We start from the raw sequence: 27418 nt of genomic DNA on the forward strand, positions 1-27418 counted from the left end.
GAAATCAATGTGGGTTTATTTGTTTTTTTTAAAAGAACTCAGTTCTAGAAATGATTTATCCAAAGGACATTTCTTTGTAATTTCTTCACTCTGAATATGCAATAGAAATCTAAGCAATAATAAGATCGCTGACATTGAGGAAGGCGTATTCGAAGGAGCTGCTGGCGTCAACGAACTTCTGCTAACCAGTAACAGGCTGGAAAATGTACGACACAAAATGTGGAAAGGCCTGGAAAGTCTGAAGACTTTGTAAGTCTGCAATCTTTTCCTCCTTCCTCTTTGCGTTGAAATGTCCGTGGAGATTCTCCGTCGTCCAGGTCAGGGTTGTCCCAAAGCTGCTTTTCCCAAAAGACAACTGGGTTTTCTTCGTTTTTCCCTGAAGACGTTTCGCTTCTCACCCAAGAAGCTTCTTCAGCTCTGATTGGATGGTGGAGAAAATCATAAATCCTTCCATTCTCCACCATTCAGTCAGAACTGAGGAAGCTTCTTGGATGAGAAGCGAAACATCTTCAAGGAAAAACAAAGAAAGTCCAGTTGTCCTTTGAAAAAGCACCTCTGGGACTTTGTCTTTCTTGTCTCTCCCGTTTTCTGTTTAACGAAGCCAGGTTTTGTGATTTGAGAAGACCAGTTTAAAGATTTGGCAAACGGCCTGAAAGCAACAAGGAAGAATTTTTGTGCTGAACTGCTGGCTAGGAGAGGAATAACCCAAGGAAATGGGAGACAGTCTAATAATTTAATTATTTAGGGAGCTTACCTCCATCCTCTCTCATTGTCTTTAAGACTCCATGTCTTTTTTTCCCTAATTTGTATTTCTTCTTCTTCTTCCAAATTCTTCCCTCTCATTTCCCCATATTTCCTACTCTGTTCATTATGGAAAACGCAGTGCACTATATTGTTCATAAGGAAATACAAAACCTCCTGTTCCAGGATTGACACTGATTGGGCCATTGCAATGGTTTTTGAGAAGTTTTTCCCTGGACCCAAAGCCGATTGTGGTGATCCAGAAGCATCCTTCCAGTTGGGTCTGGACCACATCCCAAGCACCATGGGCCATTGGTGGTTCTGGAAACCTACCAGAACACCCCCCCAAAGAACGGCCATATTGGTATGGCCCAGAGTAGAAATGGAATGTTTCGGGATGTTCTACGATGCTGTTTTGCGCATTAGCAACCTCTAAGGAATAATAATGAGTGGGTGAAATAAATAATTTGTTCCTATTTTCTTTCCTTACAGAATGCTAAGGAGCAACCGTATCAGCTGTGTGAACAATGACAGCTTCACGGGATTGGGTTCTGTCCGGCTGCTCTCCTTGTACGATAACCAGATAACCACCGTAGCTCCGGGTGCCTTCGATACTCTCCATTCTCTCTCCACCCTGTAAGTTGGTTTGTGTTAATAGAGATTCAGCCAGTAAGTGACGGTTCATCGGACATACTGATAAACAAATTACAAAACGAGCCCAAATATGTACAAAGTTAGATGAGTGATGCTGTTTACACCAAAAGCTTCACTCAAATCTTCAGCTATCTATAAAATGTCTAAATAGTAGCTGGCGTGTGTTTTTCCTAAAACATTTCAGGTCCTGCATCTAAAACACTTCTGGACACGCCTGGATATGAATCATAAGAATGAAAGGTCCATAGATTCCGGTCCAGCTTTTGGGAAATCACCATTTCTTCCTTGCCTGGTGCTCGGCAATTGTTTATTGACTGATCAACAACGCAAAGGACAGAAAATGTGCATAAAATAAAGTTCCATGAAAAACCCAGAGACCGTTAAAAGCCGTAACATTGATAGGAATTTTGCAGCCTTCTTAAAGCTTTTGTGAATTAATCACCCCAAAGAATCTCATAAGCTCATAAGCTCAGCAACGTAATGGCGCTCTGAATTTTAATCCCCACTGGATACATAAGGAGCATTTTAAAGGCACGCAGGATACAAATTCCACCTGAGCAAGTGTAGCTTACACAGGGAAGGCTAGTATATCTGATATCCAAACAATCCAAGCAACTTGATTCAACATAAGACAATTCTGTTGGTACTATGATTCCAAACACTGAAAGGACAACTCATACGAAGCTTTTAAGGATGTAGTTACACAGACAAGGAGCTCCTTATCTCTTCTGATTGCTTGCATGTTAAGGGGCATTAAGTGAGGCCCAAGTGGTGCTGTTGCTTTTAGCTACTCCATAACTGGGGGTGGTTAAAGATGCTGGGCGTGTCATAGCCTGGGTTCAAGGCCCGAGATCCGTGCGACGGGGTGAGCTCCCGTTACTTGCTCCAACTCCTGCCAAGCTTCCAGTTCGGAAGCCTGCAAATGCAGGTGGATAAATAGGTACCACCTCATAGATAAATAGGTACCATCTCATTTCCCCATATTTCCTATTCCATTCATTAGGAATGGAAGGAAACAGCCTTCCATGCGCCTCTGTGTACAGTCATGCTGGCAACATGACCACGGAAATCATCTTCGGACATTTTGATTAGTTTCCATCCATTGTTTCTTGTCCTGCCTTCTGGTGCTTTGTAAAATAGGTTGACCCCCCCCCCTTCTCTGTGACAACCCCTTAAATACTGGAATACTGCTATCATGTCACCCCTAGTCCTGGCCATACCCAAATCCTGCAACCGTTCTCCATATGTTTTAGTCTCCAGGCCTTTGATCATCTTTATTGCTCTTTAAGCATATTTATTAACCATGCCTCTACAGTTCTAAACCCTTGAGTCAAACTTACTCCCAGCTTAAAAAAAAAAAAAGGATTGCATTCTACATGAATATATTTGAAATGTCCTTTCCCAGAACCACCTAGTCTTAAAACTGTTTTATTTTTCCTGGAAGAAAAGCCAAATTAATGGAGACAGAAGGAGAAGAAAACGTGCTGTATTTAAAAATGCAACTTTCTGGGGTAGGAATTCCTGAGACACATAATTGCCAACATATTTAATTCTCTTTCCACCCGAAACGTGACAAGTTATACCTGATGACTAATCTGTGCCTATTTAAGATGGCATGTTTATAAATAATGAAATTGTCAAAGGCCTTTTCTGAAATGTGGACATGCCAAAAAACCTGAGACTTATGCGGGGAAATTCATTTTATATGTGACATGTAATCAATTGGGCTGTCTGTTTAGATGGGAAACCCATTCTCTGGAGCCAATAAGAGATGGAAATCTCGAGGAGACAAATTAATGAAAGAGCAATTTTCAGGTTAAGCTTAATAATATAAGGCAATCAGCTTTCGTCTCTACATTAAATTACTATATTATCAGGTGTAGGTAGTCTGACAGCAAGTCGGATCTGTGACATCTTTAAATTATTTCTAAATAAGAGTCTCAGGATTTCTAAGCTCCAAGTCAAATCTGGCTATCCTGAGGTTTGGATAGAAGGGGGGATTGGGGTAGACACGGTTGTTTTGACTATAATTTGAAGGTGTTTTGTGTGCTTAATGAGAAGGCCTCAAGCCAGGTTTTCTGGTCGCCATTTTGTAGTAAGTTTGCTACTCAGAATTTTATAGGAAGATAGATAGGAAACTTTCCAGATTGGATAAAGGGCAAAGAAGCAAAGCAATCATTTTTAGTTCTCTTATCAAAAATAAACAAAGAACTTGGAAAGAGTGCAGAGAAGAGCAACAAAGATGATTAGGGGACTGGAGGCTAAAGCATATAAGGAACGGCTGCTGGAATTGGGTCTGTCTAGTTTAACGAAGAGAAGGACGAGGGGGGACAGGATAGCAGTCTTCCAGTATCTCAGGGGTTGCCCCAAAGAAGAGGGAGTCAAGCTATTCTCCAAAGCGCCTGAAGGCAGGACAAGAAGCAAAGGAAGGAAACTCATCAAGGAGAGAAGCAACCTAGAACTAAGGAGAAACTTCTTGACAGTGAGAACAATTAACCAGTGGAACAACCTGCCTCCAGAAGCGGTGAATGCTCCAACACTGTAAGTTTTTAAGAAAAGACTGGACAGCCATTTGTCCGAAATGGTATAGGGTTTCCTGCCTGAGCAGGGGGTTGGACTAGATGACCTTCAAGGTCCCTTCCAACTTTACTATTATTATTATTATAAAGAAAATGGAAGAACTTTTAATTGTTGCGGATGTCTTAATGGTTTCCTTCTTTTGCAACTTCACTGTGCGTGTGGCTGTGTTGCCCTTTGCAGAAACCTCTTAGCCAACCCCTTCAATTGCAACTGCCACTTAGCGTGGTTGGGAGAGTGGTTGCGTAAGAAACGCATTGTGACCGGCAACCCCCGGTGCCAGAAGCCGTACTTCCTCAAGGAGATTCCTATTCAGGACGTCGCCATTCAGGACTTCACCTGTGAAGATGGTAAGGTGAAGATGGCCAAATCCGGGCATCGCCTCTTTCCGTTACTACAGAGTCTCTCAAAATCTGTGAGCAGGTCTGCCGCCTGCTCCAATGAGTTACTACTCCGCTCTAGTAACTTCAGTGAAAGTCTGTGGAGATTCTCCATCCTCCAGCCTCATGTTTGTCCCAAAAGTGCTGTTTCCAAAAGGCAACTGGACTTTCTTGGGGTTTTTTTACTTCTCATTCTTCAGAACTGAAGAAGCTTCTTGGCTGAGAAGCAAAACATTTTCAAGGAAAAAAACCAAGAGAGTCCAGTTGCCTTTTGGTAAATGTCTATGGCAGGGGTCTTCAAACTTGGCCCTTTTATGACTTGTGGACTTCAACTCCCAGAATTCCTCAGCCAGGCACGCGTGCCTGGCTGAGGAATTCTGGGAGTTGAAGTCCACAAGTCATAAAAGGGCCAAGTTTGAAGACCCCTGGTCTATGAAGACTCTCAATCTAGTGGTTATAGTTATTCCAAAAATTCTTTTTCACGAAGCAACTGCACTTTCTTTTCTTTTTTCTTTGAAGACGTTTCGCTTCTCATCAGTTGAGCTAAGGCAGTAACAGGATCTATAGGCCGAACAATTGGCACTTTTCCAGGGTCTACTAATTGGCCTCTTCCTGGGAAAATTAGATCACGAATAAACACAAGATTGTTTTGCAATACGTTCGGCTGCAGGTACGGTTCCATTCTCAGTTCATTGTGCGCAAACCCATTAAACACAGGGGGAGAGGCAGACATGAGAGTGTACGCTGGGGATTTTTCTGAAATAAGAAAGGTGAGCATAACATGGATATGTGTGTCAGGAGATGCCAAGACTTTGAATCGGGTCTAACTTGGTTCACATCCAGATTAATTAAGAAGACCGTAAGCAGTCTACTCTGATTTTCTCAGGTAATGCAAAATTCCTCCTAGAACTTAGGATCGCTCAGCTGAGTCTGTCTTCATGCAGCTATTTTGAAATCTTTGGATCCAAAAGAAAAACCACTAAGCATTACTGTAAATTTTATGACCGGCGTGATACTTGGATCACGGTGGTTCTAACTTTCTTTTGTCACAGCCCTTAAGTACCTACTAATGGTTGTAAAGAAATTCATCTAGCCCTGGCCTTTATGCAAAATATTGTCCTCTTTGTTGCCTTCATGATGTAGGCTAGAAGTAGGCAACTATGGTCCTTTATGATCTATGGACTTCAACTCCCAGCTGGCTCAGGAATTCTGGGAGTTGAAGTCCACAGGTCATAAAGAGTCCATGATTGCCTATCCCAATGTTTGCAATTGGGGCAAGTATTAGGGGTGTTTCTACAAGCTTTGATGTTCTAATAAAGCCAATTTCCACGCTCTGGTAGATAACACCAAGGGCAGTTGAACCATTCAATATATTTTCTCCTCCCTTTCAGTATTAACTATGCAAAAATGAACTAGCACGAGTGAGGTCTCATTCTGGAGTACATGAAGAATTTCATCCAGGTGGACCATCACCCATCCAAGTGGATGCATTGATATCAAGAAAGGAATTGAGGGCTTTCTTTTGTAGGACCAGGTGCAAGTTCTCTTCCAGTAGTTGAACTAGAGTTGAACTCATGTAGACAGATGGGCTGGCCCCACATTTTTGAGAGAGTGTCGATGAGGCTTTAAAATTATCCATAATCATGACGTACTGTGAACTACAATTTTAGTTGAATTTCATTTAAGCCCTATTAATAGATAAAAGAAATTCTGGCTAAACGTGCAACACACAAAACGATGGACAGCATCTTTTTAAACGTCTCTACGTGTTTAAGAGACATGTTGAGAGACTTAATTAGGACTTCAGAGAGATTTCTCTTGTTTCTTATCATTTTCTACTATAAATATCTTCCCCCAGTAATGTAGTTTTTTTTCTGGCCTTCAAGGATAAGAAAATGCAACAATCTTGTGTTGGTGTTTATATGTGGATTTGTCTACGACATTCATTGTAGAATTGCAGCAGTACAATGACATTTGTAGCCAAAATTTTGAAAGCACCGTAGTTTCCTTTTCTGTGAATAATTAGCTACAAATAGATTTATTTTTCTTCAGATCTCACCCTTCTATTGCTATATTGCATGATTTTCCTGATTTGAAAAAGGAACACGAGCGATTTGTTATACAGAAGTGGGAAGTGCAAAGTACTCAAAAGCCAGGAAAAAAAAATATTATTTTTTTTTACTTCTACTCTCTCTGGTCTTTTTTTTTTTTTGCTTTAATCCCCTTTTCCTTCTGCTGTGTATTTTTTTTAAAGACATTGAGCTATTATAATAACACAGAATGATTATTATGCTTACAATGTTTATGCAGTGCTGTTTCTCCAGTTACTCTGGCAACAGAAACGTTGCCACCTTCGCTTCCTAAGAGAGGGTCACACACACACACAATGGAAATGTATTCTTCAAGGTGTAATTGGAACGTGTCCTTGAAGATGCAACCGGAGGCATAAACACGGCTTCCAAACGCCTTTGAAGTGGAACACGCTAGCCGAATAAACCTCATTTTGTTTTCATAATTCTTTTATTTTATTTCCAAAGTTAAAATACAAAACAAAGAAGAAGAAAAGGCGGATCAAACTAGCAACCATCAAACAAAAAAAGTGTACAAATAAAAAATAACAGATGACAAATATATAATTCACACGGTTAATAAACATAAGAAGTCCACCCTGGTTAAATGCTGGTGTTTTATTTTATTTTATTTTATTTTACTATTATATTATATTATATTATATTATATTATATTATATTATATTATATTATATTATATTATATTATATTATATTATATTATATTATATTACATTACATTACATTACATTACATTACATTACATTACATTATATTTTACTATATATTATATTATATATTATATTATATTTTTATTTTATTTTATTTATTTTATATTTTACTTTATTTTATTATGTTAATTTTATTTTATTTTTATTTTATTTTATTACTTTATTTTACTATATATTATATTATATTATATTTTTTATTTTTTATTTTATTTTGCTATATATTGTATTATTTTATTTTATTTTTTATTTTATTATTTTTTATTTTACTTTATTATATTTATTTAATTTATTTTATTTTATTTTGTGTTTTATTATTTTATATTTATTTTATTATTTTTTTACTATTTTTTAATTTAATTTTATTATTTTCTAAGTTTGTCGGCTGCCCCTCTTGCCATCTCTCTAACTCTTATTCTGTTTCATATTTCCATCAGGGAATGACGAGAGCAGCTGTTCCCCCGTGTCCCGCTGTCCAGCCGAGTGTGCGTGTCTGGATACCGTAGTTCGTTGCAGTAACAAAGGACTGAAAACGCTGCCGAAAGGCATCCCAAAAGAGGTTACTGAACTGTAAGCAGCACCTTTTAAAAAAAATGCTTGTTTTGTGTGCCTGTCTTGAGCAGATAAATGACTTTATGAGTTCACAAACATTTATGAAAGTCACAAATACTCTTATATTCTTTATGAACGGTGGTTTTTCAGGGACTATCTAAAGATAGATAATTATTCACTTTGATTTGATGATGAAAAAAGTGACTTCAGCATCTTTGGGGATTTTTTTTTCTTATGAGGAGGAAAGATTGGGAAATTTTATTTTTAAACATGTTAGGCTTATTCTAGAGCTTAAAATAGATAGTATAATGTATTTTCCAAATCAAAATAATAAGTTTCCATCTACCATTATTGTAATATTTTATATGTTTGGGACACGGTCTGGTTGACATGTTTGAAAAAGTGTGTCATAGTGTAGAATAGGGCAACTAAAAAGATTAGTATCTTGAATAACTTCCTTTCAACAAATGGACTACAAGTTTGGGGACTCTTTTATCTTCTTTTAAAAAAAGGAACTGAGTGGAGATATAATCAATTTATAAAACTCTAGTAAGGCCATACCTGGAATACTGCAGCCAATTTTGGTCACCATATCACAAAAAAGATGTTGAGAGTTTGGAAAAAATTCAGAGAAGAGCAACTAAGATGATCCAAGGCCTGGAGACTAAAACATACGAAGAATGGCTGTGGAACTTGGGTTTGGCTGGTCTAAAGAAAAGAAGAAACAGGGGAGACATGATAGCAGCGTTCCAGTATTTGAGGGGCTGCCAGAAAGAAGAGGGGGTCACATTATTCTTCAAAGCATGAGAGGGAAGGACGAGAAACAACGGATGGAAACTGACCAAAGAGAGAAGCAACCTGGAATTAAGGAGAAATTTCCTGACAGTGAGGACAATCAACCAGTGGAACAAAAGTTGCCACCAGAAATCGTGGGCGCTCCATCACTGGAGGTTTTTAAGAAGAGGCTAGACAGTCACTTGTCTGAAATGGTATAGGTTCTCCTGGTTGAGCAGGGGGCTGGACTAGAAGACCTCCAAGGTCCCTTCCAGCTCTATTCTATTCACAAGGTTTATAGAATTAACCCTGACATGGAGAAAATTGGACTTCACCCCTGAATATTAGACAGCGGTGAAATAAACTATTAATGATTTCAGCTAAGTAATACAACAGCCTGCCTTTATTTTTTATATATGTAAGGGTGTAGGTCTATACATATGTTGTATATAATATGTTTAAATGTATGTCGTGTATGTGTACACTTTGGGAGCAAGCAACTAAATTTCATTTTTAATGTGTGCCTTTGTGCCCACAGTAAAAAATGAGAATAAAGGTTATCTCTATCTATCTATCTATCTATCTATCTATCTATCTATCTATCTATCTATCTATCTATCTATCTATCTATCTATCTATCTATCTATCTATCTATCTATCTATCTATCTATCTATCTATCTATCTATTTTTTTTGTAGTTATCTAGATGGAAACCAGTTTACCCTTGTTCCGAAAGAATTATCAAACTACAAGCACTTAACTCTGATGTAAGTAACTTCCAAAGCTTTTATTTCTCTGCACTGATGTCATTTTATGCTATATTTTGGAATGCTTTTCTGTCTGATCGTCATATCTGAGGGTTTTTTTTAGGAAATGCAAAAGCAGAATCTCTGGTAACTCCAAAAAAAGGCAGATACCTGCTTACTGTTGGTGAGGGATAGGTATAGCGTAAATGAATGAAAGGATATTCAACTCAGTTAGTATGAAAAGAAATCGGTTTAGTTGCTTCGGTGTAGGACTTTTCAGCAATAGATGGTGTAGCGAAAAATCAAGGGATTATTAAAACTTATTTTTAAAAAACTCAGTAGATATGTGTTTGTTTCAACATGATAGCTGTGTTTGCATTGAAAAAGGCAAGGATCAATTTGCCTTAACAAGAGATAAATCACATTGCAGTATGTATAGATAAAGTATTGACTTATGTTTATATTTTTTAAAAAATAAGATGAATATATGCATCCGTTAAAAGAGGGCGATGACTCTTTCAATTTAATGCAAATCTTCTATAATACAAAGGCACACTCAGGAATTTATTTAAATATATAGAGACCATGTTGTATTCAAAGAAACGTATTTCATATATTTTTAATATATAAGGTCCAATTCTTTTTGTTCTATTGGTGTTCTTGTTCGGTTTGAATGTTCTTGTATATAATTGCACATCAAAAACTTACTGGATCTTCTGCTACAGATGACATGATAAACCAAATGCCATTTAAAATAATGTGCTGATAAATTGTATTTATCGGTAACAATGTTACAATTCTTTTTTTTTTTAACATCCTTGTTATAATAAAGAGAAAATTTCTGAATGTGTTGTGTTGTTTTTGCAGAGATTTAAGCAACAACAGAATCAGCACTCTCTCAAACCAGAGTTTCAGCAACATGAGTCAGCTGCTCACTTTGTAAGTGTTTATTCTTTCAATAAAGCAATAAGCTTTACTAATTTACTACTTGGATTATAACTGTGTTATCATTGCAAATGAGAGAGAAAAGAAGTTGAAGAAGAATGATCCGTAGAGGAACGGGCTGTTTGGACCTCACTTAGCACTTAGATTCAGAAGGATTTTGACAGATTTGAGCATCTCTGTGGCCAGTCTAGAGAAAAGAAGGAGTAGGGGGGACATGATAGCAATATTCCAATATTTGAGGGGCTCCTACAAAAATGAGGGGTTTTCCAAAGCACTAGAAAGCAAGAGAAGAAACAATGGATGGAAACTCATCAAGGAGAGAAGCAACCTGGAATTAAGGAGAAACTTCCTAACAGTGAGAACAATTAACCAGTGGAACAACTTTCCTCCAGAAGTTGTGTGTGCTCCATCAGTGGAGGTTTTTAAGAAGAGACTGGACAAACACTTGTCAGAAATGGTATAGGGTCTCCTGCTTGAGCTGGGGGCTGGACTAGAAGACCTCCAAGGTCCTTTCCAGTCTATTCTGATTGAATTGAGTATTGGGGCCTATCAACAAGATGCAGTTCAGTGATGAGAAATGTAAGATCCTGCACACAGGCAGAAAAAAATCAAATGCACACGTATAGAATGGGTGGTCCCTGGCTCAACAGTAGTAACTATGAGAGAGATCTAGGTGTCCTAGTGGACACTTGAATAGGAGCCAGCCATGTGCTGCAGCTGCTAAAAAAGCCAGTGCAGTCCTGGGCTGCATCAACAGAGGGATAGCATCAAGATCACGAAAAGTGATTGTATTGGTCTATACCGCGTTAGTGATGCCCCACTTGGAGTACTGTGTTCAGTTTTGGTTGTCACAATACAAAAAAGATGCTAAGACTCTAGAAATAGTGCAGAGCAGAGCAACAAAGGTGATATGGGGTCTGGAGGTTAAACCATAGTTAAGGGAACCAAGTATGCTTAGCCTAATGAAGAGAAGAATTGGGAGTGGCACCATAGCTGTCTTTCGGTACTTGAGGGGCTGTCACAGAGAAGAAGGGGTGACCTATTCTTCAAAGCACCTGAGGGAAGCTCATTAAAGAGCGATCCAATGTGGAACTCAGGAGAAATTTCCTGAGAGCAAGAACAAATAATCAATGGAACAACTTCCCCCGCTGGTGTGGTGGATTGGAGGTTCTTGAAAACCTCACTGGAGGTTTTGAAAAAAAGATTGGGCAACCGTTTGCCTGGGATGGTAAAAGGTCTCCTGTCTTGAGCACGGGGTTGGACTAGATGACTTCCAAGGTCCCTCCCGGCCCTAGGATTCTATGTAATTCTAGGTAACTCCTTATTGCATTATGTTGTTTAGAAATCCAACATTTTGTATACTTTCAGAATTCTCAGTTATAATCGGCTCAGATGTATTCCAACACGGACTTTTGATGGCTTGAGGTCCCTTAGACTGCTGTAAGTAATATTCCTTTCCCTGCTTTTCTGTGTAAATTATTTAGTTTATTTATGTACTTTTCACAGAGGGACTCCGGGCAGTGCGCAGTTTGCAATTAAGCTCAACCCTGTTGTGACTCCAGGGTGTATTTTCCCATTTGGTTTTATCCCATATACTCTTGTAATATAAATGGCAAAATCTGGGAAAACGTGTATTTATTTTCCATTGCCATTGTAGCTGCTTACAATAGGTAGTAGCTTAGCCCATCTGGGCAGATCTCCAAAAACTAAGCATAGTTGGCGTATGTGACTATTTAGATGGGCTGGTGGACTAACTGAGAATCAAAACATAAATGCAGGAATAGATTAAGATAAGATTAGATAAGTAGATAAGATTAATGTTGGAATGAGAAAAAAAAGTAAGTTTATAAACAATAGAAAACATCTATACACCCTCACCAAAAATGCATCGAACTTCAGCTACATGCAGAATCTCTTAATAATGGAGAGTGCAACTTATGTTAGGAAAATCAATTGAATTTTTCTTGGTTTAAAAATAAAATACCAAGGACTTGTTCACCGAACAACAAAAAAATTTTTTTGTCAGGGAGATAGTTAGCCTTGGTTTTTTGAAATAAACTGAATTCATCTCCGTAGGATGCCCGGCTTCATTTTAAGATGTTGTCAGCCTTTGATAAAGGCTCCTATTTACAAAGTAGTATCCATACAAGCGTTATTTTGCGGTACATCATTAATGTGCATCTTTAAATGCTCTTTTTTGCATTCCTGGATCAAGAGAAGGAGTAATTTCTAACCCTGTTTCCTTATTTCTTTCTTGTTTAGGTCTTTACATGGAAATGACATCTCTGTTGTTCCTGAAGGTGCTTTTAATGATCTTTCAGCATTATCCCACCTGTGAGTATTTGGCCCCATTTACAATTTCTTCTTCTTCTTGTGCCATATCCGTTATCGGACGTTGGCGATCATGTTGGCGATCCTGTTTTTAATCAGCAGCTGCACGAAAAAGGGCTGCTGAGTTTTGTCCAAACCGGTCCCTTAGATTTGGAAGCCACAATGTTCTTCTTCTGCCTGGACCTCGTTGGCCTTCCATCTTTCCCTGGAGGATTAAATGGAGTATGCCGTATTTTTCTGGGTGTCGCAACACATGTCCGAAATATTCTAATTTTCCTTTTTTAATTGTTTTGATGATTTCCCTCGGCTTTCCCAGGCGGCTTATCCCCTCCTCATTTCTGATCTTGTCAACCCAGCTTCTACGTAACAGCCGCCTGTCAATCCACATTTCAAATGCTTCTAGTCTCTTCAGGTGGCCTTCTGTCAGAGACCAGCTCTCTACTCCATAGAGCAGGATAGAAAAAATATATATTATACCACTGATTGAGACTCCTACCATAATCTCACGTATTGTTCAGGTAAAATGCAGTTTGCTCCTGTCTTTAACACCGTGCATAAAAGATGCTTCTAGCAGTGTAATTGTGTAGAAGATGGATTTCTCTATTCTGAGAGTTACTTAGGGATATAATCAGCTGCAGATGAACACTCCAGTAATACAATGAGAAAAGTATTCATATCCAGTTAACTGGAAGGGATTTAGCCTAAAAGTAATAAACTTCTAATGAGTAATGGACCACGGATAGATATTTTGTCGCCTTTTGTACTTGGTGAAAGAAGGCAGATAAGGATTTACCTCTGCGCAATTATAATTTTTAACAGGGAGACTATGTTTGGACATGCCCTGAGGTAACCTTGGCTACCTATGTAGCCGGGATGTCCACCCAGTCATGTCTTCTAGCTAATATGTAGCATGTCCGAACCCTTCAATACATTAGCAAACATTCATGAAATGGAAACGGGCATATGCAGGAAAGCAGAAACGTTTGTTTGTGATTTGTGCTTCCAACCTCAGCGTTCATCGGTTCATTGGTAAGATCTCCATCCAGCTTCTCCTCTGAGACATCAAGGCAACATACATAGCAGTCTCCTATTTTTTTCCCCACATCAGTAATCTCATGAGGCAGTCCTAGCTAAGACAGAGGGACTGACAGGTCCAAACTCTATGGAAGCTTCTGTAGGCTGAGGGTGGACTAGAACTTGCAGTTCCCCAGGCCTGATCTAGCACCTTCACCACTAAATCACCAGGGCTTTTGAAGGAATTCAACTTTCTGTCCATGTATTAACAGTTTGACTCATAGATTGGATTATCAAATAATAGTGATAAGATTTGTATAAGAAGCAACGGATGGAAACTTATCAAAGAGAGATTCAGTCTAGAATTATGGTGAAACTATCAGTGAGAACAATTAATCACTGCTCCAGAAGTCATGGGTGCTCCATCACTGGAGGTTTCCAAGAAGGCAGCATGTCTGGCATAATATAGAGTCTCCTGCTTGAGCAGGGGGTTGGACTAGAAGACCTTCAAGGTCCCTTTCAACTCTGTCATTCTGTAATATAGCAATCCTTCATTTTTCCCCTCCCAACAGTAATAGTTGTGTAAGGTAGATGAGGCAAAGAGATGCTCACAGACAACAAGTGAACTTCTGTGACTGAAAACAAAGTTCTGGAGTAGAAGCTGGATCTCCACAGCCCAGACTTTTGCTGCTACGCTATCCTAACTAAACAATTTAAACCATTTTAAAAAGGTGTTGGATTATAAGCATCCCTTGAGCATCTAATTGCCGAAGCTGTCGAGTCAGTTGTTCGATAGCTTTAGTTGTGTGGCATTCTTTGTGTCTTCTTTACAAACCACAATTGTGCCCAAAATTTTTTGTTGCTAAGTGAGATATTTGTTAAGTGACTTTTGCCCCATTTTACGACCTTTCTTCCCACAGTTGCTAAGTAAATCACGGCAGTTGTTCAATTAGTAATATGGACGTTAAGTGGGTCTGGCTTCCCCACTGACTTTGCCTGTCAGAAGGTGGCAAAATGGGATCACGTGACACCGGGACACTGACTGTCATAAATATGAGTCAGTTGCCCAAGGGTCTGAATTTTGATCACGTGACCACGGGGATGCTGCAGTGGATGTAAGCGTGAAAAACAGCCATTCATTACTTTTTTTCAGTGCTGTTGTAAGAACATTCCCTAAGTCAACTGTTGTATGTCGTGGATCCCCTGTTTTTTAACATGTGACAAAACTATTCATTGCAATAAGTGGAAGACTACCTGTATTTTCATTTTACCGGTTCGGAATTAAACAGATTTGGCTTCTGTTTTGCCCCCAGAGCGATCGGAGCGAACCCCCTCCACTGCGACTGCCACATGCAGTGGCTCTCCGACTGGGTGAAGTCAGAATACAAGGAGCCGGGCATCGCCCGGTGCATGGGCCCTGGAGAAATGGCCGACAAACTCCTCCTCACAACGCCCTCCAAGAAATTCACCTGCCCAGGTAGGGTGGGCAGGAAGGAAACACTTCCATAATAATCTGTGTGCAAGTGCTTGTCAATGCTGCTAACATCCCTCAGAAATGCATTCATTTTTCTCTTTCGCTTTTAGAGCTGATTGATGCTGGGAGAGGGGATGTGGATGAGAGTCCAGTTAGTCATAACAACAAAAAACTAAGCTGTGGGAACTCAAGGGTAGTGAGCCCAGAGTTGATAACGATTTGGCAGGCTGGAGAGCTGTGGAGAGAGCCCACATTTCAAGCTCCCCTTCTCTCATCTCCCCTCCTCTCATCTCATCTCCCCTCCTCTCCTCTCCTCTCCTCTCCTCTCCCCTCCTCTCCTCTCCCCTCCCCTCCTCTCCCCTCCTCTCCTCTCCTCTCCCCTCCTCTCCCCTCCCTCTGTACCGGTTGTTAAGCAAATGCCACAGATGCCAGGTTCTTTGCCATGGGCTGGTGTTGACTTTACAAAACTATGTCAAGTACCGGGGAAATCAGGAGATTCAGGCAGTTCATGCTGGCTGGGGAATTCTGGAAGTTGAAGTCCACACATCTTAAAGTTGCCAGGTTTGGGGACCCCTGCCCTAGATGAAACGAGGCCAGGACTCTTTTTTATAACAAAGAACTTGTGCTTATTTGAAGGTCCCGTGGATGTCTCCATTCTTGCCAAGTGTAGCCCCTGCTTATCCAACCCCTGCAAAAACGAGGGCGCTTGTAACAATGACCCGGTGGACTTCTACAGTTGTTCCTGTCCGTATGGCTTCAAGGTATAGGAGACATTAAAAGCTGCCTTCTTTAATTAGCGCGCTTGTTGTATCCTCTATATGAGTCACCCTGCAGAGCGAATCCCTCCGTTCGTTCCTAATGCCCGGTTCTGTTTACAGTTTTATTTCAGGTTCTCAGTCAGAAAGAGGTCCTCCTTCTGGACTCCAGGGTGCTATGGTTCCATTATAGATAGAAAGATAGGCTGGCAAGATCGATGGGTTGTGGATGTGGAATCCATAAACACGTTTCCATTTGAAAAGAAAACCCATTTTCCGCCCTTTTTTCTATGCCGCATGACAATTTTGTTCTTTTGCGCTTAGGGTCGAGACTGTGAGGTTCTGATCCATGCCTGCATCAGCAACCCATGTAAAGAAGGGGGGACTTGCCACTTAAAAGAAGATGAAAAGGATGGATTTTGGTGAGTTAAAAAAAAATAAAATAACGTACAAAAAGGAAGTCATCTCTATCCCGGCAGAGAATCTGTCACCTTTTGCTCCTCTTTCATTACTCTCCCAGTAATGAAATGGGTGATGTATATTGATTTCCAAGTCTTTTATACAACATCAATGAGCTTAATGCACTCTGAAAACTTTTTATGCTGTAAATATGTTGTTCTTATTCAAAGCACGGTGGGGAAAGATGACATGGTTTTGCCTCTGTTGTCCTAATTAACAGCCAAGTAGATTCCTGCTGAAAGTCTCACAATTCAGAAGTTTTGTTTTTGCCTCGTATTAGCAGCTTGTAAACGATCAGAGGTAAATCCCGGTGAAACACAAAATTAACGATGTATTTTCCAGGCCAGCACCCTGCTGGGTAAACATGCTGTGAGCCCTTTTTAATCTAGAGTTATTTAATCACAGAATGCAGGCCCTCCAGATGTACCTCTTAAATTATGGAGCTAAGAACGGTAATAAATGGATCCCATAATCCCATAATAAAAATTCTGCTAGCTTGTTAGAAACAGTTTTGATTCCCCCTATTTAATAAGCAATTACAGGCACAAATTACAAGCAACGGCTGGATTGATTTCTCTTTGAAATTAATTTGAAACAGCTTAATATGACAAATTGCTGTTTTAATCACAACTTTATAGGGGTAAAAAAAATGAATAAGTAGCACTCCAGAATACTCGTGGTGGAGAGGCCTTCCCCAGGACGAATTAAGACATATATTCTGCAAAACAGTTTTATAGTGATTGCCATAAATGCATAGTCACTGATCTGCAATTGAGGCAGGCGTGAATAAGTAATTGTTACTGTGCAATAATTAATACAGTAAATTATGTCCCAGCGAAACTAAATTTCCTAAGTAATCCCTTCCTTCTCCCTCTCTTGTTTTTTTTTTCCCTTCTTGCGTGCTTCTGCATACATTTATTTCATAGTAGGCAAGACCTCTTGAAATTCATAAATGAGTCAAGCATTGGCAAAGTACTTTCGACCCATTACACTCAAAATGGCCCTGTTTGCCTTCCAATTTTCAGTAATTCGGTAATTCTCTTAACTGGTAGAGTAGTTCCCTTTGAGCATACTTTATATCATCGAAAGGTTCCTACTTTCAGCAGTTCCCTAAAATAAAAATAGCAAAATTGCACTAATGCTACTGAGAAAGGCACTTTGGCCATCAGACCTCCAGTTTAGAGGCCAAGAGGGAGAATCCAAATGTCTCTTTCTCCATGAGAGAATTCTCTTGCTTGTTTGGACCAGTTTGGCCCATCTGTTCCTTTCCTTCGTGGATTTTGGTCCCCACTCTCCTGCCTTTTTCTGTTGGAAACGGCCAGTCTGAAATTTTCTTAAGTTTGTAGAGTATTGCCCCCCCCCCCAAAAAATAAATTGTTAGGCACATGCACATTTAAAGCATCATATGTAATGGGTTTTTGTTTTTGTTTGTTTGAAGAGTTGTTGTATTTTCTTTTGCAGGTGTGCCTGTGCAGACGGATTTGAAGGGGCAAACTGTGAAGTGAACATTGATGATTGTGAAGATAACGATTGTGAAAACAATGCCACTTGCGTAGATGGAATAAACAACTACACTTGCCTCTGTCCACCAGAATACACAGGTATGAAGAGATCTTACTTTAATATATCACAGACTCCGTAATTCCCTCTGTTAATCCTGTATGTTAATAAATTTGGTCCCTGCTTCTTGTCGTTCAGCTGCCAAAAGTGTTCCTTTATCATAACATCTTCTGCTGTTTCATTGAATTCAGTTTTATATAAACTGGGAGGAAGAAATCTTTGGCCTAGGGGTCAACATAGCCGGCCTAACGTGCAAGCAGCCCAGGTTTGAATCTCAGAGGGGTATGGCTGGCTGATGAGAGCTAATTAGCTGGAAATAGCTATCCTAGTCTCCCTTTAACTCTTTGTTAGCAATCCAAACAAATTTAGCGCATAGATAGATAGATAGATAGATAGATAGATAGATAGATAGATAGATAGATAGATAGATAGATAGTGTGTGTACACACACACACACACCCCTTGGCTGTATATGTACACATATGTAATATGAGCATAGCTCTTTTCAGACTGTCTGCAGTTTAACTACAGAGATACCCTCTGCCTTTTAAAAGCTACTGAACCCCTTGTAAGCAATCTGATCCTCCATAAGTATCCTTAGTAATTTTTAAAGCTAGTCTAGTCCATGTTGAATCCAGTAGATGATTTTTTTCCCCCCTGTTTTTCTGAGCCGTGCTCCTGGGCATCTGTGGGCTATTATAAAATAGCAGATCTAATAAAAATCTTGGAGGTGGGGGGGGAACATGAGAGGCACCTGTTTCTTCCTTTTTGAGTATGTGCTCTTTATATCTCACCTGAGATACAAAGAACTGAAGAAGCTGCTTGGATGAGAAGCGAAACATCTTAAAAAAAAAACAAAACAAAGTCCAGTTGCCTTTTGAAAAAAAAACAAAACCTCAGATTTTATTTATTTGAAATATTTAATGCACATTTCGGTTATAAATTTTAGCAGTCCACACAATTCCAAACATATTCCTAAAGGAAAAAAAACCCTTTTAACAGTGACCTAATCACACCTTTCAAATACAAAATAGAAAAGTTTGTGCATACTTTTTAACTTATATAGTGACGGAGTCTCTTGGAGGCTATTCCACAATTTAAGGTGGCCATTGATAGCGCATTGTGTAAAATAATCTAGCCTTCAGATGTGACAACATGCAAAGAACAGTGATTAAATGTAAGTTTGAGGAGACTATAATCAAGTGCCTAATATGGAAAAAAAATCATTTATTCTTCTTTCTTTTGAACCCTGTACTTTGTTCTGGTTAGTAGGCTTATAGTTGTATATAAAACTCTCTAGTATTTCTTAATCCTGGGTAAGAGAAATAGGCTTGAATATCAATAGTTTATAAACAAGGAACCTTGTGGCACTTAAGGACTGGGTAATGTGTATTTTACTAGAAGGTGATCTGTGATCTCCTGTGTAGAATCAAAATGCAGATCCCAAAGCAAATAATCCAGGCTCACTGAAGTATTTAATTTTACCAATGCATATTGGAGGGGGTCTTCTCCAAAATAATAGTGGGAGACACACGCCTCCAGACTAAGAGATGCACTCGTATTTATATACTTCAGAAATTAAGGGGAAATGATGCATACATGAATATTCAGAAGTAATATAATAGATATCAGGTTACTGCCTACCTGTCTGTTATCTCAGTTAGAAGAAAAATCTGCATTTTGAGATTCAGGAGTTGCTATGGGAATATTCAGACAAAACGTACCACGGGCCATTGTGAGCTACAAGGACACGTTGCTTTTGTCTCCGTTTATCTAATAAACAGCCCCATTCCTCTGAAAACCGATTTTTCCCACACCTACAAGTTAGATGTAGGCACAGAACAGCCGTGCTTTGCATTGACTGCCTGCCCTAACATACATGTTCCTATCTTTGTCTCGGTTTTAATCCACGGCAAATAGTGTCAGGTCACCCGTTCTCTTCCAACCGAGCTGTTTAAATGATTAAACCAGTCTTTGTAATACTTCAGCTCAAGGGTGACCGTCTTGAGTTAATAGGAAAATATCCTGGAGAATTTAGTTATCTTCTGTAAAACGCTAGTTTCTGAATATTGCCATTTCTGAAGCCTACTTTGGATCCATTCATTCTTTTTTTAAATGGAGAATGCATCTGTTTGCTTAATGTAGACGTATAGCAATGGATGATGATGGAATGGCTTATTGCCCCGTTAGAAGATGGTCAGATGTACGAACATTTGTGGTTAATCACAGCAGAAGTCCTAATATAGAGTTGTGGTGAGAGTGCAGCATTGCAGGCAAACTCTGCCCACAGCCTGGTGTTCGATCCTGATGGAGCTCAAAGTTGACTCAGCCTTCCATCCTTCTGAGATCAGTAAAATGAGGACCCAGACTGTTGGGGGCAATAGGCTGACATTGTAAATCACAATGTGAAAGCACTATGAAGTGCTATATAAGTCTAAGTGTTACTGCTATTGCTAATAGTGTGATGCTATAACAGCTTTGAGCCAGTAGGAGCTGAAATTAGGGTTTAGTTTACTGTGGTACAGTCTGTAACATGGATGGTTGTCTGTAAGCAAGGTATGTGCCATCTGAAGGACAGGCAGGGTTGAGGATCATAGCTTGTGCATCACTGCTTGCTTGATTGATTGTTTTAGCTTGGAAAAACAGGTGGGAACAAAAACTGTTTAGTTTGAATTGGTTTGATTCAGGGATGTTTTTGCTCCACAGGCTAATTATGGTAGTATATATAGATCAGGGGTCTTCAAACTTGGCCCTTTTATGACTTGTGGACTTCAACTCCCAGAATTCCTTAGCCAGGCATGCGTGCCTGGCTGAGGAATTGTGGGAGTTGGAAGTCCACAAGTCATAAAGGGCCAAGTTTGAAGACCCCTGATCTAGAGTGTCTTTTAAGTCTTAATGAGTGAGTGAATCGTTACGTTGGATGGAAAGCCCAAGAGCCATAGGATGGAAGTGCAATAAAGAAAGATTTCAAAAAACATAGCGAAAACTGCCCTACATTTTGATAGGTCATTTTTTTTTTGGTTTATGGAATATAAAAATGCCGTTTAAAGCAGTACATAGCTTTGGTGAAAATGTCCAGTTATGCATAATTAAATAGACATTTTTTCCTATGTAACACATCCTGTTTTTAGTTGCAAGCGACCGTTAGACTAAAAAGAAGACAAAGCTTTCGTTTTTACAGCAGGAATCCTTGCTTCAAGATGGAAATATACTTATTCGTAAAATATTCAGTATATAATTAACAAGATCACTGGAGCCTGTTTCACCTCTGTGAAGTCTTAACTGCGAAAAACGTATTGAATCAGAAGAGCTGAAACTTTTAGAACACAGAATCACAGAGTTGGAAGGGACCTTGGAGGTCTTCTAGTCCAGCCCCCTGCTCAAGCAGGAATCCCTATATAATTTCAGACAAGTGGCTGTCCAGTATCTTCTTAAAAACCTGCAGTGTTGGAGCATTCACCACTTCTGGAGGCAGGTTGTTCCACTGGTTAATTGTTCCCACTGTCAGGAAGTTTCTCCTTAGTTCCAGGTTGCTTCTCTCCTTGGTTAGTTTCCACCCGTTGCTTCTTGTCCTGCCCTCAGGCGCTTTGGAGAATAGCTTGACTCCCTCTTCTTTGGGGCAGCCCCTGAGATATTGGAAGACTGCTATCATGTCTTCCCTAGTCCTTCTTTTCATTAGACCAGAGTCCCCCAATGTTTCTGCCTTTTCTAGACTGGCAGGGTAGAGAGGGGATAGTTCCCACAAATGGTTGGTAAACGCGCTCGTGCGTATGGCTCCATTTGTGTGAGTGACAAGCACGCGTGCCTGCCACTCACGTAAATGGAGCACACGCACTCACCCACTGTTCGCACAAGTGAGGATGCGCCAGCCCTCGGCCCAGTTGCAAACCCCTCACGGCCTACAGGTCTAGACTAGACCTACTCGGTTCCTGCAACCGTTCTTCGTATGCTTTAGTGCAGGGGTCTTCAAACTTGGCCCTTTTATGACTTGTGGACTTCAACTCCCAGAATTCCTCAGCCAGCCCTCAGGGCTGGCTGAGGAATTCTGGGAGTTGAAGTCCACAAGTCATAAAAGGGCCAAGTTTGAAGACCCCTGCTTTAGTGAAAAGTTTCTGAAGTCCCTCATACTGTTTCCCGCCTTTCCTAACCTGTTCCCATGTGTGACTCTCAGTCTTTTGAACATCAAGACCATTAAGTGTCTCATCCAGAGAGTTCCTGTCGCTCATTATCGTCTGACGTGAAGACCCCCGTCGTGCCTTCGGTTTAGCCCCCCCCTCTTCCTGTGCCCAGTGCCGACGTGGGCCCCTCGTGTGTTCGCTGTGCTATAAAACAAAACAAAAAACCCAAAAGGCACAACCACTTTCCCTGCAGTGACTTTACTGCTCTGTCGCCGTTCAATGTGTTCTCGCTTTATTTGCGCTTTGCTGTTTTGGTGGAATGTAAACGTCTCTTTGTCTCTTCTGCCTTTCGTTGCTGCCAGCTGCTATTCTGAATGAGGTGGAGAAAGGTTAGTGGATCCCGTTTCTCTTTTCCCTCTTATCTCAGTCCCCTCTGGGGTCCAGCTCCAGAAGACGGTATTCAGGGCACCCGTCCCAACGCGGTTTCCGTGCTTCTGAAGATCTGCCCTCTTCAGATCCGCTGTCAGATATTCGGACGGGTCTTAAATCTGCAGAGGATCCTAAAAGTTTTGGGGGATCCCCATGCTCCAGAAACGAACAACCTTCAAAAGAAATGTCATTGCTACAGTACAGGCAGTCCTCAATTTATGACCGCAACCGAGCCCAAAATTGATGTTGACAAGTGAGACATTGGGTCAAGTGAGCTTGGCCCCATTTTACGACTTTTCTCGCCATGTTCATTAAGCGAATCAGCTGCAGTTCTTAAATTAGTAAGTGAGTACGGCTTCCCCCACTGACTTTGCTCATCAGACCCCGGGACACTGTGCAACCGTCATAAATACGAGTCAGTTGTCAAGCGTCTGAATGTAAATCACGTGATCATGGTGATTTACGGTCATAAGTGTGAGAAACGGTCCTGAGCCACTTTTTTCAGTGCCATTGTAACTTCAGACGGCCCCTAAGTGATCTGTTGTAAGTCGAGGACTGCCTGTATGTGGGTGGCTAGCAGTAGAAGACCCTTAAATTATTCATTTTAAAATGCTCAGCTTGAAAGCTAAACAGTAGAGGACACCCAAAATATTAACTTTAAAATCTGCCTTCTGAAGTGTTATTTGGGTCCATGACTACCCCTAGGACCACAAACAGTGTTGTGCAGTGTTACTTTTGCTACTAATACTTTCCTATTTGTGTGTTGTCCTCACCAATAAAGTCCTCTGTTTCCCAAGAACAGATTAATGGATTGTTAAACTTAATTTAGCCAGCCTAGAAAAATAATCTCTGGTGGCCACTAGAATAGGGATTAAAACCGAATACTCGGATTGAAAGCCTTATTCGGTGTCTTAAAGACTGTCTGAATCTTAATTATGGACATCAAAGTAGCATTGATCTAAATTGAACTGTAGCCAAAGTCCCTATCCTGAAGTTGTATTTCAGGGAATATTGATGATTAAAATTTTAAACACAGTTTCGCTCACTTGCACGGACCGATTCCTAACAGGCCGTGGACCTGGAGGGGTCTGCAGCCCGGGGGATGGAGACCCCCTGCTTTAAGGCATCATTGTATTGCAGGGACTTCTTCCAATAAGTGCTTGTAGAAATTATAAACATATTCATGGGCTTGTTTAGAACAGTGACAGTGTAAATTGTTTGACATCACCATTTCTCTCTCTCTGAGATTCTCCCTTTTTTTTAAAAAAAAAAATTTTTTTTGGGTTAAACAAAAGGGTCTCAAAGGGCTTTTCTTATCAATCTTATCACTTTAGCCTGACTACTGGAAGAATTACGGGAGAAAAGAGAACGTCAGATGTATTTTGTGTTTAATCTGTCCAATCCACAGGACTTTTCCCTCTTTCAATCTCAAAATCTGTTGAATTTAAAATATATGTTGTTGGAACAGAGTGAAAGTCCAGGATCACTGAGTTGGTTTGAAGTGGGAACTGGGAAAACTATCTTACTGTAGAACATGCTGATTTTTTTTAATAAAAAAGAAATCTTAGAACAGTTTATAACGTTAAAGGGGTGATGGGTTCAGGATAATGAGACAAGGTTTTCTTTTAGTTGAGAACAAGGCTATCCACAGAGTTTTATCAAAGTAATCGAGATAGCAGCCATCAATGGTGCGCTAGAGACCCTCTTAGAAATATGATAGATGGATGGATGGATGGATGGATGGATGGATGGATAGATAGAGAGATAGAGAGATAGAGAGATAGATAGAGAGATAGAGAGATAGATAGAGAGATAGATAGATAGATAGATAGATAGATAGATAGACAGACAGACAGATAGATAGATAGATAGATAGATAGATAGATAGATAGATAGATATAGATATATTGATATAGATAGATACAGATAGATAGATATAGATACAGATAGATAGATAGATAGATAGATAGATAGATAGATAGATAGATAGATAGATAGATAGATATAGATAGATACAGATAGATAGATATAGATACAGATAGATAGATAGATAGATAGATAGATAGATAGATAGATAGATAGATAGATAGATAGATAGATATAGATATATTGATATAGATAGATACAGATAGATAGATATAGATACAGATAGATAGATAGATAGATAGATAGATAGATAGATAGATAGATAGATAGATAGATAGATAGATACTTTTTGGCCATACTCTGTGGGCACTTAAAAGTGACTTAGAAGACAGCATAATCAGTTTTAAATCCAAGTCATTATTAAATGCTAGTATTAAACATTCTAATATCTTAATTAGCCGACTGGTCAGTGAGGAGGATGCTGCTAGTCCTGTGACCACCGTTTAAGGTCGAAGGAGCCGCAGAGATAAATGTGCAAAAGGAAAGCCAGGCGGGCAGAAAAAAGAAGAGGGTCTCGTTTTCTCCCGGGTTCTAGAGGGGAGAGGACCTATTTGGGGAAGGCAGGGCTCTTTTGCTCCCCTGATCCTGTGCCGTGTCTAGCCTGGCTGAACCGCCCTGCTCTGTTCCAGGGGAGCTGTGCGAGGAGAAGCTGGACTTCTGTGCCCAGGACCTGAACCCCTGCCAGCACCAGTCCAAGTGCATCCTGACCCCGAAGGGATACCAGTGAGTCTTTCCGTCCTTTCCTGCGCTTCCCACGCGGCTCCTCTGAAGGGCTGGGATTGAGAGGGGGGACTGGGCTCTGAAGAACCCCTGCGGTCAGGATTTCATCTTTCCCTCCCTCCCCTCCCTCCCTCCCTCTCTCTCCCCTCCCTCCATCCCTCCCTTCCCTCCCTCCCTCCCTCCTTCCTTCCTTCCTTCCTTCCTCCCTCCCTCCCCTCTCTCTCTCCCTCTCTCTTCCTCCCTTCCTTCTCCCCTCCCTCCCTCCCTCCTTCCTCCCTCTCCTTCATCCCTCCTTTTTCCTCCCTCCCTCCCTTCCTCCNCCCTCTCCCTCCCTCCTTTCCCTCCCTCCTTCCTTCTTCCCTCCCTCCCTCCCTCCCTCCCTTCTCTTTCCCTTCCATTGCTTCTGATGGGGCTTACATGAAAATTCCCTTCTTGGGGTACAACAGAGCGCGGTGTGGGTAGTCCACAAATTACGATCACAATTTTAATGCTTAACAGTTGTTAAATGAATTTTGCCCCATTTTACGACCAGCCTGCCACAGCTGTTAAGTGAATCCCTGCAGTTGTTAAGTTAGTCACACAGTTGTTAAGTGAATCTGGACCCCTCCCCCATTGACTGTGCTTGTCAGGAGGTTGCAAAAGGAGATCAGGTGACACCCCCCGGGACACTGTGACCCGTCATAAACACGAGTCAGCGGCCAAGCGTCTGAATTTGGATCACGTGACCGTGGGGGGACGCTGCAACGGTTGTAAGTGTGAAAAACGGTCATAAGTTATTTTTTTCCAGTGCCGTTGTAACTTTGAACGGTCACTAAGTGAACTGTTGTAAGTCGAGGACTTCCTGTACTGTGAATTAAGCCCAGAGACTGAATTATGGGGAGTTTTTAATCTTCTGTAACAATTCACAAAATATGGGTTATATGGTAGGGAGTGAATAATTAAAGTTCAAGCTGGGTTGTGAAGCTGCAATTACAAACTGGGGTATTGGGATGACAGCTTGAAAATTATTATCCAATAAGCAGGTCCAAGGAAGGATAATCTTTAATTAAGTGATATCCTTATTATCATTCCTTAGTACGCACATTTGCAAAGCATCTTTTAATGGGCTTTAGATAAGTAGATTTGGGGAGCGGATGATCTGATCAACACTTCCCCCCCCCCTTAGATTTGTGGATTGATTTTGCTTCATTTAAATATCAGTTTCTCCTTTAAATTCCCCCCCCCCGGCTCTTTGGGTCTTATTTTGATGCGGCGATTACAGATAAATATCATTTTTCCAGTTCATTCCAAATAGTTGGCGTGAGCGCAGTAAAAGACGATGCAATGGAAGTGAACAATAAGAACCCTTAGACTTGAGACTGAGCAAATGTAAAAACACAAAATATATTAATGCTAGGCTCCAGAGAATACCGCAGGAAGCCACGTTTGCCTCCTTAAAAGCCAAAAAATGAAAAGTTACATTTTTGTTCCTGGGTTCTCACCCCTCTGACGACACGACGGAGAGAGAGAATCACAGCATTCCTGACTAGGTTAATTGCACCGAATGGGAAAATTCTCCTTAATGAAGAAAGCCCTGGAGACATTTTGGTCCCAAACTAGCTGATGTTTTCTCCATAAAAAAGCCAGGAAGAAATTGCTCTAAATTGTCTTGATGCTTGGGGAAATATTGAGAAATATTTTGCTTTTTCGTTGCTTTATTTTTAAAGGGGTACACGGGCAGTCCTTGACTTACGGCCATAACTGAGCCCCACGTTCTGTTACTGAGACATTTATTAGGTGAACGTTGCTCCATTTTATCACCTTCCTTGCCACAGTTGCTAAGTGAATCACTGCAGTTAGTAACACGGTTGTTAAGTGAATCCGGCTTCCCCATTGACTTTGCTCGTCGGAAGTTTGCAAAAGGGGGTCACGTGACCCCAGGGGACACTACAACCGTGATAAGTACAAGTCAGTTTCCAAGTATCTGAATTTTGATCACCTGACCCTGGGGCTGCTGCAACGGTTGTTAAGTGTGAAAAACGGTCCTAAGTCGCTTTTTTTTCAGTGCCGTTGTAACTTTGAACGGTCACTAAATGAACTATTGTAAGTTGAGGACTGCTTGTATTCTATATTAGAGTTTTACTCTATATTAGAGTTTAACTCCCAGGCTAGCAGCATCCGGTGGTCCTTCCCAAGCATCAGCGTGAAGGGTCACCACAATTGGAACAACCGAGCAAAGAAATGATCTTATTCTTCCCCAAACCAAACTGCAGTTCCAAAGGACAAAACAAAAATAAAAATAAAAAAATGAGTTTGCTGCATTGCGATCATTGTTTTTATTACAAGGGAGATGCTGGACCATCTCTGGATCACAAACATAGCCCTGGGGTTACTATGGTGACAGGTAGACAGAAAGTCAGAAAAAAACATCCTAGATTAAGGTAAATGTGGCGAAGGAGTTCCTTGTCGTGCCTGGAAATTTGCGTGG

General features: G+C 40.4%; 1 protein-coding gene across 1 annotated transcript in view; it reads left to right on the plus strand.

The window, feature by feature from the left end:
* SLIT2 (slit guidance ligand 2) overlaps nucleotides 1–27418 on the plus strand; it is a 193580-nt gene that overhangs the window by 147522 nt on the left and 18640 nt on the right. The window contains exons 15-27 of the mRNA XM_029285971.1: nucleotides 106–249; nucleotides 1234–1377; nucleotides 4156–4322; nucleotides 7586–7718; nucleotides 9173–9241; nucleotides 10088–10159; nucleotides 11534–11605; nucleotides 12428–12499; nucleotides 14824–14987; nucleotides 15621–15745; nucleotides 16064–16161; nucleotides 17660–17799; nucleotides 24861–24954. Of these exons, the coding sequence (XP_029141804.1) occupies nucleotides 106–249; nucleotides 1234–1377; nucleotides 4156–4322; nucleotides 7586–7718; nucleotides 9173–9241; nucleotides 10088–10159; nucleotides 11534–11605; nucleotides 12428–12499; nucleotides 14824–14987; nucleotides 15621–15745; nucleotides 16064–16161; nucleotides 17660–17799; nucleotides 24861–24954 (1494 nt within the window). The remainder of the gene's footprint in view (nucleotides 1–105; nucleotides 250–1233; nucleotides 1378–4155; nucleotides 4323–7585; nucleotides 7719–9172; nucleotides 9242–10087; nucleotides 10160–11533; nucleotides 11606–12427; nucleotides 12500–14823; nucleotides 14988–15620; nucleotides 15746–16063; nucleotides 16162–17659; nucleotides 17800–24860; nucleotides 24955–27418) is intronic.

Source organism: Protobothrops mucrosquamatus, unplaced genomic scaffold, assembly GCF_001527695.2.
Source record: "Protobothrops mucrosquamatus isolate PMUCROS unplaced genomic scaffold, P.Mucros_1.0 scaffold2625, whole genome shotgun sequence".
NCBI lineage: Eukaryota > Metazoa > Chordata > Lepidosauria > Squamata > Viperidae > Protobothrops > Protobothrops mucrosquamatus.